This window comes from Papio anubis, chromosome 12, assembly GCF_008728515.1.
Source record: "Papio anubis isolate 15944 chromosome 12, Panubis1.0, whole genome shotgun sequence".
NCBI lineage: Eukaryota > Metazoa > Chordata > Mammalia > Primates > Cercopithecidae > Papio > Papio anubis.
In genome coordinates, this window is record NC_044987.1 from 111280079 (window position 1) to 111292932 (window position 12854).

Sequence of the window (12854 nt, forward strand, 5' to 3'; positions counted from 1 at the left end):
GCGAGGGAGGGGGGCAGAGAACGGCAACAGATGGCGTGTGTTTAACAACCTGGTATCAAGCATTTGCTGGGTGTCAGGCACTGTTCTAAGTGCTTTTACAATTCACTTATTTGTTGAACCCTCACTATTATTATCTCTATTTTGTAGATGAGGAAACCAAATCATAGGGAGGCTCAGGAACTTGCCCAAGGTCACGCAGCGAGTAAGTGGCAAGAGCTGAGATTCAAACCCAGACAGCCTAGGCCACAGCCTGTGCACTGAACCACTATGCTCTGGTAGCTCCAGGGTGCTCCAGCTCTGAGTCCTGTGGGTGCCTCCCTCCCTCCCTGCCCTCCTCAGGATGAGCTCTGTGTCTGGACTGAAACACCAGGCGGTGGCCCAGCTTCCCTCCTCGGCCTCTGGCTGTGATGCTGGCTCCACTTGGCTCCTGTGACCTGATCCCAACTAGACACAAAATGCATCAGGTTAACCGGGCCAAGTCATTGCCTGTGTGGGCGTTTGTGAGCGCATGTGTATGGATCTGTGCCTGTGCACGCATGCAGGTGTGCACATAAGTGTATCTGATTGCATGTGTTTGTGCATTTGTGGGCCTGCAGGTGTGTGCCCATATGCATCTGTCCATGTGACCACATGTGTGGTTGGGTAGGGGGATGGTGGACGGCAAGAGGTGATCATGGCGGGGGAAGGGTGGCACTAGCCTCACCTTCAAAGAGGAAGGTCTCGTTCCAGTGGGGGTTCAGGTTCTTCCGCTTCACCTTGGTCTCCAGCTTGTGCTTCTTGTCAGGCAGCAGGTAGATCTTGACGAAGGGGTCACTGGTGCCGCTGAAGTCCTTGGCCGGCAGCTCTTGGGCCTTCATGATCTTCACGGTGAGCGTGGACTCCTGGAAGTTGTAGCCGACGCTGAACTGGATCCGGCCCAGGTTCTCTCGGCTGCAGCCCTCGTGGGCCTCATCCTCCTCGGAGCCTGGGGAGAGCTGGGGGTGGGGGAGAGGCCGGCAGGGTTGGGGAGGATCCTGCTTCCCCCATGTCCCCACCGCTGGCCAGCACGGGTAAGAGGCCAAAGGTGGTGGCCCAGCCACATCCCATGGACACTGCTCAGGCTCAGAGGGCAGGTGCCTTGACCGGGGTCTCCCAGGAGGGGAGGGGAAGGGGGGATGGCAGAGCCTAGACAGCTCTGTCTCCTGAACCTCAAAGCCGTATGCACGACACCCACCTCCCAGGCTCTCCTCGCAGCCCTGGGTCTGCCGCCGGCCCCAAGCTCCAGTTCCGCTGCCTCACCTTCCTGGTTGTAGCTGCCCTGGTGCGTGCTGGCGTTCCCGAGCCCCCCAGACCTCCCTGCCCTCTCGTGGCACGGTAGGGCCAACTGTGGGATGCACTGACACAAACCTGGGCTACACAGCAGATGAGGGAGGCTGCTCACATCAAAAAGAGTGTACCGCAACAATTCTTTGCAAAGTGACTCTCTAGGGTGCGGAGAATGATGTGATTTACAAGATGAGAGAGGTAAGTTTTCAGGAGCGATGTCTGTTTGTGTTAGGTAAAATCACCAGGGACAAGAAAATTGCAGACCCCCCAGGCCCTGTCCCCAAGCACTTTGACTGGATGGGGCTGGTGTGGGCCTGGGCATCAGTGCTGGGTAAAAGGCGCCTCAGATGACTGTACTGTCCATAGGGGCTGAGGAGTGCTGGGAGGGAGGGCGCTTGGGCTGACCCAGGAACGGACAGTCACACAGAGGCAGGGTGGGCATCTCATCCCATCCTGACATCCAACCACAGGAAGCAGCCGGGAGGAGGGTCTCCCAGCCACGTGTCTAAACCTGTGAGCACACTGGTAGTACCTAGGAGGTTTTGGAACCCTGCCCACCCTCCAGCCGCCTGAGTGCAGCCCCAGACCACTGATCACAGCAGACCCAGTTAGGGGGCTGCATGGCTCAGGTACTCCTGGCTCAAAAGTCTCCCACGATGACTGGATGAGAGACAGGAGCAGGACCCTGGGTACCACAGTAAGAAAAACTGCAGGCATCCGTTCTCTCCCCCGCTTCCCCCGTAGAAACCTGCTCTGTGCCCTCTCCTTCATCCTCGAGAGGCAGTCCTAGGCTCTGAAAGACTAAATAATACAGATAATAATAATGTATCCAGTGCGCTCTTGCCATGACCAGCGACTCTCCCATCGCCGTCTCCTTACTGAATCCTGATAATAGCCAGGCGAGGCAGGTGGCACCACCCTCACTGAGGAGACTGGTTCAGAGAGGTTAAGTCACATGGCCAAGACTGCACAGCAGTATGAATCCTCTCTGACTCAAAATCCTGCTCTTTCCACTGAAGCAGGCCCACACCCCAGCACAACACTGAGGTTTCCCCTCAAGCTGGCAAAGACCTGCGGACTCACCGTGCCAGGTGAAAACCGTCGGAATCACACTCGTGAGAGCTTTTTGTTTTTGTTTTTTTGAGACAAGGTCTCGCTCTGTTGCCAAGGCTGGAGTGCAGTGGTGCAATCCCGGCTCACTGCCACCTCCACCTCCCAAGGTCAAGCGATTTTCGTGCCTCAGCCTCCTGAGTAGCTGGGACCACAGGCGCACACCACTACGCCTGGCTAATTTTTGTCCTTTTAGTAGAGGCAGGGTTTCACCATGTTGGTCAGGCTAGTCTCTTAACTCCTGGCTACGAGTGATCTGCCCGCCTTGGCTTCCCAAAGTGCTGGGATTACAGGCATGAGCCATGCATCCAGCCTCACACTCACAACAGTAACTACCACGAACTGGCTGGCCGCCTGTAACCTGTGCCTTGTCCTCACTGACCTCTTACAACATCCCAACGAGGCAGGCACTCCCGCTGGAACACTTTCCCGGTGTTCCAACTGTGGCTGCCAGCACAGAGAGGTTGGGTCACTTGCCTCAAGTCGCCTGTGATTGAATGGCCAGTGGGAACACAACCCAGTTGAGCGGCCAGGAATCCTGAGTCCCTTCCACCTGCGCCTTGCACTTGCACTCAGATCTAGAGTCTGGGGCTTTACCCCGGTCCTGCCTAGTTGGGGGCACCGTGCTGCCTTACAGCAGAAGATGTTCCCTCCAGCCCCCACCCCTTGGCCGATCCAGATAACCCCTCAAGCCCCACTGCAGGCCCATGGAGAATGTGGTTTCCCTGTCCACAGTCTGCTTTTCCCCGACGCTCTTTTCTCTGCTTATGCCAGCCCCACACGCAAGCTTTGACCCTGTTTTTACATCTGCAGAGTAGGGACCATGAGACCTACTTTGAGGGGTCCTGGGAGAGCTAGAAGGGGTCCCTTCTAGAGTTCTGCCCCATGACCTGACCCACTGGCAGAGGGACCGAGCACCTGGGGCATAGCATGTGTAGACAGTGCCAGCAAAGACCACTCGCCCACCCTCTTGCTTCTAAAGTTGGGGTGGAGTTGCTGATGACCGGAGCCCAGGTGGCCCCCACCCCACCTGAGGTCCCTCTGGTCCCTTGGCTCTTGGCTCCCAAACGGTGTGGTCTTGGGAAGGCCTGGGCTGGCTAGGTGGGTTTCACCTCGGAAAGGGGTGGCAGCTCTGTGCCCACTCCCAGCCTTCTTAAGCCACAGCCCTGAGCCCTAATTACTCAGCTGGGGCAGAGCCATCTCTTTGGCAACCAGGTTGGCCACCCCATCACAGTCAGGGAAGGTGCTTCCCGAGCCCTTGCAGAAGTCAGCCTCGAAAAGCAGCAAGCCACCCCTGTACCAGGGCAGCAGGTGCCCAGAAGCACGTGTGGCCTCGCCTCTTCTCAGACACCTCTGCCCCTCAGCCCCTTCTCTGGCCAGCTCTGGGTGCTTAACTCTTGTCTCTCGACCCCCAGATTCCACAGCCCAGGGTCCAGAGACTGGGACAGGCTGAGGTCACAGTTGGCTGATTCTGCCCTGCTTATCATGGCTGTTAACGTCAACGGCCTAGCACTGGCACAGAGCTGTGCCATCAGACTCTGCCCTCCCACCTCTGAGCATCTTCCCAGCACAGGAGAGGGAGATGGGGCCTGCGCTTCCTTCTGCAGGCTGCAGCTGTTGGCCCCTCCCTGGGGGCAGCAAGGGGCAGGCAAGCTGGCTGTGAAGGGGCCGTCCCTTCTGGGAACCTGGCTACCGGGAAGCTGTAACCAATTAAGGGGCTGTGCAGGGAGGCAGGGTGGGCTATGGTAATGGCCCATCCAGAGGAGAGGACAGCCAGGGTCAGTCTGCCTGGGTGGGGGAAGATGGAAGGAGGGCAGTGGAGGGCCAGACACACAGGGGCCTGGCGGGCGGGGAGAAGGAGAGAGGTGGGGAGGCCCAAGGCGACCAGACCTAGGATGTGGAAAATCTGATGCTCTAATGTGGATTCAAGAAAACCACAGGATAGGCCGGGCGCGGTGGCTCATGTCTGCAATCCCAGCACTTTGGGAGGCCAAGGCAGGTGGATCATTTGAGGCTAAGAGTTTGAGATCGGCCTGGCCAACATGGTGAAACCCCATCTCTACTAAAAATAGAAAAATTAGCCGGCGTGGTGGTGCACTACTGTAATCCCAGCTACTCGGGAGGCTGAGGGAGGAGAATCGCTTGAGCTCGGGAGGCAGATGTTGCAGTGAGTTGAGATTGTGCCACTGAACTCCAGCCTAGGGGATAGATGAGATTCTGTCTCAAAAAAATAAAAAATAAGGAAAAAAGCAGACTCTTAGGCCCCACCAAAGGCCCACTGACCAGGAATCTGCATTTTAACAAGGTTCCTGGGTGATTCCTGCACACGTAGCAATTTGAGAAACGCCAGGCTAGAAGGGGCAGTGGGGATGGATGGTTAGAGCTGGCTGGAACTCTACATGGCAGAAGGGTGGGGGCTCTAGTGCCAGGGCAGTGGGGGAGGGGTTGGGAGCTCCCAAGCCTACTTCCTTCTCTCTAGAGAAGTGAGGGGTTCAATCCAAGGAGATGAAGCGTCCCAGGTCAAGTCCAGTAGGAACAGAGCAGGGGCTGGATTCCCAACTTCGTCCCCTCTTCAAGCCTTCCTGGGACTTCCGACCTTTAACTGATCTCTGTCTGTCAATCTCCCTAGTTTTCTCCCTCCAGGACCTCTTTGGAAAAGTACAGGTGGGGCAAGTGGCTGTGACTCACTGCTGCCCCCGTGGGGGCACCGTGGGAACCACAACCTCTGTCTGGGCCAAGCAACCTAGAACTAGGATCCCACAGGGTTGGAGGCCTCTGGTGGGGCACGGGTGTGGACAGCAGCACCCCATCACAGCTGTCCCTCAGAGGAGCCGGGACCAGTGGATTCCTGCTCTCCTGTTCTCAGGGGCCTCTAGCCATGGGAATGGGGGAGGTCGCAGGCTAGGCCTTCCACCCCAGACCTCCACTTAAGGGGACATTACTCTCGGGCGGGGACACTTTCTGTCCTGAGTCCTCTGCCCACCAGCCTTTCCCTCTAGGATCCTGCAAGTATCTTGCATGAGTGGGTTTTCTTTGGTGCCTTCTCAATCCACAAAGGGATCAAAGCAGGATGGGAATTCTTATTTTCACTTGTCAAAGGAAGAAACTGAGACATGGAGAAGATATTTTGATGAAAGAGCTGGGAAGCAAACCCTGGCCTTGCACACTCAGTCACCAAGCGCCGAGTGGCCACCATGCTAGGCCTGGCTCTCCAGGCTGCTTCTGACCCGGTTCCCCTGCCTGGCCACTCCCATGCCGTTGCTGGTTCCCACACACGTCCCTCTTCTTCCTGCCCCTGGCCTCCCAGCCCAGTTCCTCGGAGCAGCACAGGCTCCCTCATTCTCACCATGAGCATCTCGCTGGTGAGGGAGTTGACGAGGTCTGAGACAGAGGAGCGTGGCTCGGTCCGGCGGTCGGACTCATCGTGGGGTGTCTGGCCTGGCACCGGGGCTGTGTTCACCGCCTTCCCTCCTGCAGGCAACCTGGGGGCAGGGGAGTCCAAATGAGATTGGGCTGGGAAGTGAGCTGGGTTGGGCACCCCGGCCTGAGGGGTGGCAGGACCTTCTCTGAAGACCCCAGCAGCTGCCATCCCCAGCGGGCCAGCAGGAGCGGTACTCCTGTCCACATGGACACCTGGTTTTCCCTGGAGACCCATGCCTGGGGCCCATTCTCCTTGCAGCCCCTGCCCCAGGCGACTGTGGCTTAACTACTCCTATAGGGGATATTTGGGGGAAGTGTCCCCATTCTTCCTGTTCCCCAGAAACCCCCCACCCTCCAGTCATTGGCTTGCATAGTTGGTCTGTGAGCTGGCCACCACCCCCACTCCCTAGAGGCTTGTTCTATCCCATCCACCCCCAGCCTGGAAGGGGGAGGCTCCGCCGTGGCGTGGTGTGTCCAGGTGCCTCTCTGCGTCATTACCCTCTGCAAACACACCCAGAAGGTCTGTCTCCCAGATGCCCCACCTGTGTTTGCTTGGGCTCATCAAGAATCCTCTTCCCACCCTCTAGACATGAGACTGACCAGGTGAGGTCAGGACAACTCTCCACAGTGACAGAGTAAACTCTCCACAGTGACAGAGTATTCTGTATTCGTGCTGTCCAGTGGAACAGCCGCATGCCGCATGTGTGCATTTGAGCATTTGCAATGTGGCCAGTGTGGCTGAGAGCTGAAATTTTAATTTTGTTGAATGTAAGCTCATTTAGGTTTAATGGCCCCATATTGGATAGGGTGAGTCTACACCCCCTTGTTCCCCAGTTCCCATCCTTCTCCCACTTGCTGAAGACTGTGCATTTGGTAAGGCTCTCACCCAGGGTCACAGAAAGACAGGCACCACCAAGAAGCCCTGTCTGCACCTGACTCCATGACGTTCCCAGGATGCTGGGCTCTTTGACCCAGTGGCTGGGTGGTGAGCCCAGGCTCCGTTCAGCTGGGGATCAGGAAGGGGCACTAAAAGCCTGCCCAGGGACCAGGCTGGCATGTCCCATGAGGAGGAAGAGAGGTGGAGGAAGGCAGGGAGGAAGAGACAGGGGACCAGTAGCATGAGGCTCAGGACAGGCTAAAATAGAACAGCTTTGAGAACACACAGCCACAAACTGGGAGCCACACGCTGAGGGTGGACATGAGCCATGGCCCTCGGGTAGAGACCAGCCTCCAGTACATAGGCGACCACGACAGGCACAGACAGACATGCACAGAATATGCCAGGCCCTGGAGGGGAGATATCAGGGTCCCAAAGCAGGGTGCGTGTGTGCACACACACACGCATGCACACATGTACACACAAAGCATGCACACACACATGCGCATACACACACACATGCATGCACACACACATGTGCACACACAGGCACACACATGCACACGAGCCTCACAGACATCCAGAGGGGCAGGGAGAGGATGGCAGGGGCCACAGGCAGGCAGGCCAACCACAGCAGCAGTGATGACACACATACAGCGATGGCACACAGGGATCCCGAGAGGAGACGCGTTGGGGAGACCCAGGCATGCCACGAGTGCACGTGAAGGGGGACAAACTGAAACAGAAAGGGCAGGGAGTGGTTTCAGGGCCCAACATCCTGATTATCAGAAGCACGATACACCTGCTGTGAAAACCTGGCCCTGCCTCTACAACACGGAAACGCCCACTCCACCCAGCGACACGCGGGCGCCCCTCCCAGAGGGCCATGGCACGCATGGACATGTGGACACGCACGCACCACACACACACGCACAGGAGAGGACACGTGCTCACACGGGCAGGCAGGGGGAAGGAAAGGAGCCCGAAACAGCTGGAGAGGTAAAGTCAGGTTAGAAACAGAGTGGGAGAGCAGGGAGAGTGCGAGACTGGCTGCTGAAGGTATGAGAACGTTAGAGTTATTTGGCCACGCCGCAGCGTCGGCACAGCTGCCAAGCAGCCTGGGAGAGATGGTCAGCGCCACTGAAGCTGTCGGAGGTCACAGGACAGAGAGACAGAGGTGAGAGGCACAGAGAGAGGCAGAGGGAGAGGCCGAGGGGCCCATCGCCGGCCGAGGGCAGCCCTGTGAGGAGCAGATGGGAGAAAGGAGACAGAGGGAGAGAGAGGCCAAGAAAGTTAGTCAGAGACGTGTGAAGGCTGCCGGGTGGACGAGGGGACAGGGAGGAGCGTGCGGCCAACAGGAGAGGCAGAGAGGAGGCGGGGGACACACACCGTGACAGAACATGGTGGCTTCAGAGTAGGGAGAGCAATGGGGGTGGCCTGGTCCCCGCCTTGCCCTGTCCCCCACTCGGGGTGGGGGTGGGCCGCGGTGGAAACCATTTGGATCCCAAGGAGCAGTGGTGAAACGATGGCAGACAGCATGAGGGGGTGGACACGAGCAGAGAGGCTGAGGGTGGAATGGGCACAGCAGGGCGTGGAGCCAGGGCCTCCCTCCCCCCCGGGAGTGCAGTCTGAAGTGTGGTGCTGAGGCCCAGGAGCTGAAGGATCCCGGAGGGGGGACTTCAGGGACACCAAGAATCGTGGGGACAGAGGCAGTGACTGGCCCTCCCATCTCCTGCTGCTTGTTGGACACACTCCCACGCTGCTTGGAACCTGGAATGGCCACTCCTCCTCCCGGGGCGCTGTCTCCCATGAGCCTGCTGTTCACAGCCTCACAGGGGGCTGAGTGTCCTCCCCAGTGACAGCCAAGGGCCACTACCCCTTCCTCCAGAGACATCTGGTCAAGGGGTCAGCTGGGGAGGGAAAGGTGGGGCTGGGGTCAGAAGGGCAGACCTTGGGTCTAGAAGGAAAGGCTGAAGAGGGAGGGACAGCCACCCCAAGGCCACCACTCCCAAGTCTGAGGGTCCAGGAGCTCAGAGGGGTGGGGCCCTAAGCTGCCCGGTGCCCAGTGGGTGGTGCTGATGCCAAGCTTTGGGAAGGGGAGAGTCTGCTGGGAAGGAAGCATTGGATTCTGGACCCCTGTGGCAGCCCACCAGCCGAGAAGCACCCCAGTGTCCATGAGGAATGAATTTCCAGGATAGGTGGGCATGACGAGGCTGGAATGGCACGGTCCACTTGGAAAGTCAGGCTGGGTGGTGGCGAGGGCGCACGGCCTCCACCCCCACACCCACCTTTCCCAGGAAGGCAGGGGACAAGCTGATGTGATGATCAGAAGGGATGGGTGTGTTAAATATGGAGTGAGACCTAAGTGGCAAGGAGGTAAAAATAGACTGTGGGTGACAATGGAGCCGGTTCATTAACACATGGGTGATGCGAAATCTTGTTTCCAGCCTGCTTCTGCTCCCTCACGCTTCACACCTTTCCCAGCACCAGTCTCAGCTTCTTAGTGGGCGTTCAGAAGACTCCAGCCACCCTCTATGTCTTCTCGCCCCCGGCTCCTGGCCCTCCCAGTGGCCCTCTGACTGCCCTGCAGCCTAGCTTTGAGACCCTGGCTCAGGAAGTCACAGCTCCTGTAGTAGTGCCTAGGTGGGTCAGGGGTGGCAGGCTCCACTCCTCTGGTACCCCTGCACATGGGCTCAGGGCCTGACACCATTTGTGCCACTCAGTGAAAGACCTGGCCCCACTCTCTGGGGACTTCCAGCCTTGCCCACCACAGACCATGCAACTGTGGACTCAGGATGGGAAGAAACTGGGAGGGATGGTCTCCAGGAACCACCAGAGGGACAGGCAAGCCAGCCATCTTGCCTCTCAGTCTATCCACCCTCCCTAGCCCACAAGCCCAGGGCAGCAGCCTGGGACAGTCCCTTCTGGCCCCTGGGGCCTCTCAAGAGCCTCAGGATGGCCTGTCCAAACAGTCCCTGCCCAGCTCACAGGACACATGCCCCAGCCCAAAGGCCCGTTTCCCTCATGAAAAGCTTAGCATATCTGAGCCTGAGGGGCCATTCCTTAGAGGTTACCCTGTCCAATCCTTCACTGGACAGATAAGTGAGCAGAGAACCCAGAGAGGGGCTGTGACTTGCCCAAGGCTGCAGAATGAGGCTCTGGCAGAACCAGAGCTGGAAGGCAGATGTCTTGGCTGCCAGGCCACACGCTGTCTTGCAGGCCTTTGGTCTGATGGGAAGCAGACCCGATCAAGGTGAGAAGCCCTCCTCCCATGATTCCCAAAGGCTAATTCATCCTGGAAACCACAGGTGTGGTCAACCCAACCTAAGGTCAGGCATCCACTGGCCCATCTGTGGGATGTTGCCTGAATCCTGGGACCTCCCACCCTACCCCTTGCCTGTGAGCAGCGCCCCGCCCCCTCCTGAGACGGGGACAGGAGGAGATGCTTTCCTGAATTCCTGATAGCTGAGGCTGTGGCAGTTTAAATGCCCAGGCTTCTGCTTGGCCTGTGCTGTGGCCACACAGGCTATGCCCGGTCTCCATAGGGTCCCGAGGCCAGCCGCAGTGACAGGGAGCCCAACAAAGCCAGGCCTCACCCTTGCTCAGGACGGCTGCCTTCACTGCTCCGGGCCCTCCCCAGCTCTCTCCTGGTGCCCCGGCTCAGGGGAGAACTTTCTGGTTATTTCTGGTCACCAGGTCTCTCCCACGCCCCAGACCCTCCCACCATGGGCTCTTCTTCCATCAGCCAAGCAGCCCAACAGGACCTCCAGGCAAGAGGGAGGTTGAGGGGGTGGGGATGAGGGAGAACAGGCTGGCGCCCCTTCCCTAACATCCCCCCCGCCCACCAACCACCAGAGAAACAGGGATTTCCGGTTGGGGTGGGGACAGAGATGAAAGATGGAGGGCAGCAGAGAGGAGCCAAGCAGGAAGATGGGGCAGAAAAGGCTGCGCTTGCTCCGGGCTGGGGCAAGCATGCCGGAGAGCAGGCCTGATCCAGAATGGTCCCAGGATGGCCACAAGTGGCCTCAGACCCCAGGGACACCACCAAGGTGGCTGTGTGTGAGGGCACCGGCTGGGGAGGGGGCTCGTCCTCCCGCTCCAGCATCCGCTGAAGGCACCACCACCTCATCCAGCAGCCGGGGCCGGTCGAGGCAGGCGGCCTCTCCGCGCCTCCTTCTCTGCCGCCGCCGCCGCAGGCCCTCGCCTGTGCTCGTACCTCTTGTCCCCCTGAGCGTTCTGGTTCTGCTGGGTTCCTGGGTTTTGCAGGTCAGGGATATTGGCAAAGTCATCCTGTTCCGAAAGCCCTAAGACCAAGGATAGCACCACCATCCGGCCTTCCCTGCCCGGGGTGGGCAGCCCACCGGCCAGGGTGAAACGAGGAGGCCCCGTGGGCAGGGGCAGGGGGGAAGGAGAGAGAGAGAGAGAGAGAGAGAGAGAGAGAGAGAGAGAAAGAGAGAGAGAGAGAGAGACAGAGACAAAGAGAGAGAAGAAAAAAGTGTAAGAAACTGGCCCTGCAGGAAAGAAAGCAAACTTCAGCACTGTCAACAGTTGCAGGATAGAGTGGGGAGAGTGGAGGCAGGGAGGGAGGGGAGGTGACTATGGCCTGAGACTCCACTGGCCCGAGCCAAGAGCAAGATTCTCCAGAGCTAAACTGCAAGGGGCTGGGCAGAGGCCTGCAGAGGTGGCCTATGGCTGGGACAGTCCCAAGGGAACACGGGGGGTAGGGTGGGGGGAATGAAGCATAGGCCCTGGGACCCCACAGATTTTCAAAGGCTAATGCATGCCCAGCTGGACTCGCTCTGACCATCTGGGCCACTGGGAGAAGAGGGAGGGGCTCCGTCAGTATCGGGCTCCGTCAGTATTCTGCACCGGCACCACGCAGGCTTAGAAAGTTTCAAAATCCAATGGGTACTGCACCCTGTCCTTATGGAAGCCCTTCATAGACAATGCTGTGTCACGGTCAACCAGATGTCCTTGAAGCCAGGCAGGGTCTAAGGAGCTACCTCCCCTAGGCTCCTCGATAAACAAGCCCATCAGAGGAGAACGAAAGTCCTTTGTGGTATATGGCAACTCGGCCACAGTGGCTGTCTCCTGTGTCCTCCTTGCTGGAGATCCAGGGAAAGAGCACCACCGCTGAGTCCAGGTCAAGGGCCTTTCATTGGAGAAGAGGTCCAGAAGGCACCACAAGCCAAGGCGGCAAGAAAGTGCAGGAACTTGGCAAGGTCTGGAGAAGTTTTGGCAGGACTGCAGGGAGCCTGTGCCTGCAGTGAGAGATCGCACTTTGAGGGAGCACAGTCAAGGCTGAACAGGCGGGGGGTAGGCAAGAGGGCGAGACTCTCTTGGAGTGGACATGTGGGCAGCGGTATGAGGCCAGGTGTGACACCGTTAGTAGGGGCATTCTCAGAGAACCATTGGGCAACTTGCCAGGGTCTTTGCGAGGTTACCCGCATTTGCCGGGGGGGAAAAGGGAGCATCAGTGGTGACCCTGCTGTCCCCATAGGCCATCAGAGTCCGTGAGCGTTTTCTGGGTGCTTTGTGGAGCTCCTCCAGCGTGGGGCCTCTCATCAGAACAAAAGGAGAGGGAGGGGTTCTCGGACAGGCCAGGCAGGAAAGCACGTCTCAAGAAGGGCCAAAGGGAAGACAGTAGGGCTGATGGAATATTCTGGAAGGGAGAGGATGCTGGGTCAGGATGTCTACCACTTCAACGTGAAGGGAGGCGAGGTTTACAGAGGAAGAGCTTGCTCTAACTTCTCAGAGTGGTTGTCAAAAAGGGAACAAACAGGTGAGAAACAGCCTCTGAGGTGAGGGGCGAGGGCACGAGGGTCTTGGAAAATGGGACATTACCTCTGGGGTCTCAGCGAACGGAGGGAGCTAAGTGGCTGCTGTGCCCCTCCCTGTCTTTGCATCTTTGGTCCTGGGCACAGTTACTCCAGGCTGACCCTTGTGCTGGGATCTAACTTTCGGGAAAAAAAACTCTGCCCCCTCCCTCAGGACAAATCCTCATTTTCTTTGTTTTCTGCCCACCGGTACTGTTTCAGAGTTGGTAAAATTCCATTTGGCTGCTCGGGAGCTAGTTGTGCTGGGGGAAGGCAAACTCAGTGAAAACAACATGTTTTTTCCCCGGTTAATGCATTTTTCAGAT

At 58.2% G+C, this 12854-nt stretch overlaps 1 protein-coding gene across 8 annotated transcripts in view; it reads right to left on the bottom strand.

Moving 5' to 3' along the window:
- Window positions 1-12854, bottom strand: part of SYT7 (synaptotagmin 7) — a 66068-nt gene that overhangs the window by 11789 nt on the left and 41425 nt on the right. For 4 of the 8 annotated variants that reach the window (XM_009185876.3, XM_009185877.3, XM_009185879.3 and 1 more), the window contains 3 exons: window positions 10929-11051; window positions 5762-5897; window positions 704-974 (listed from right to left, as the gene is read on the bottom strand). In XM_009185876.3, the coding sequence (XP_009184140.1) occupies window positions 704-974; window positions 5762-5897; window positions 10929-11051 (530 nt within the window). The remainder of the gene's footprint in view (window positions 1-703; window positions 975-5761; window positions 5898-10928; window positions 11052-12854) is intronic. The other 4 variants (XM_003909725.4, XM_003909726.4, XM_009185884.3 and 1 more) reach the window with 1 other exon arrangement.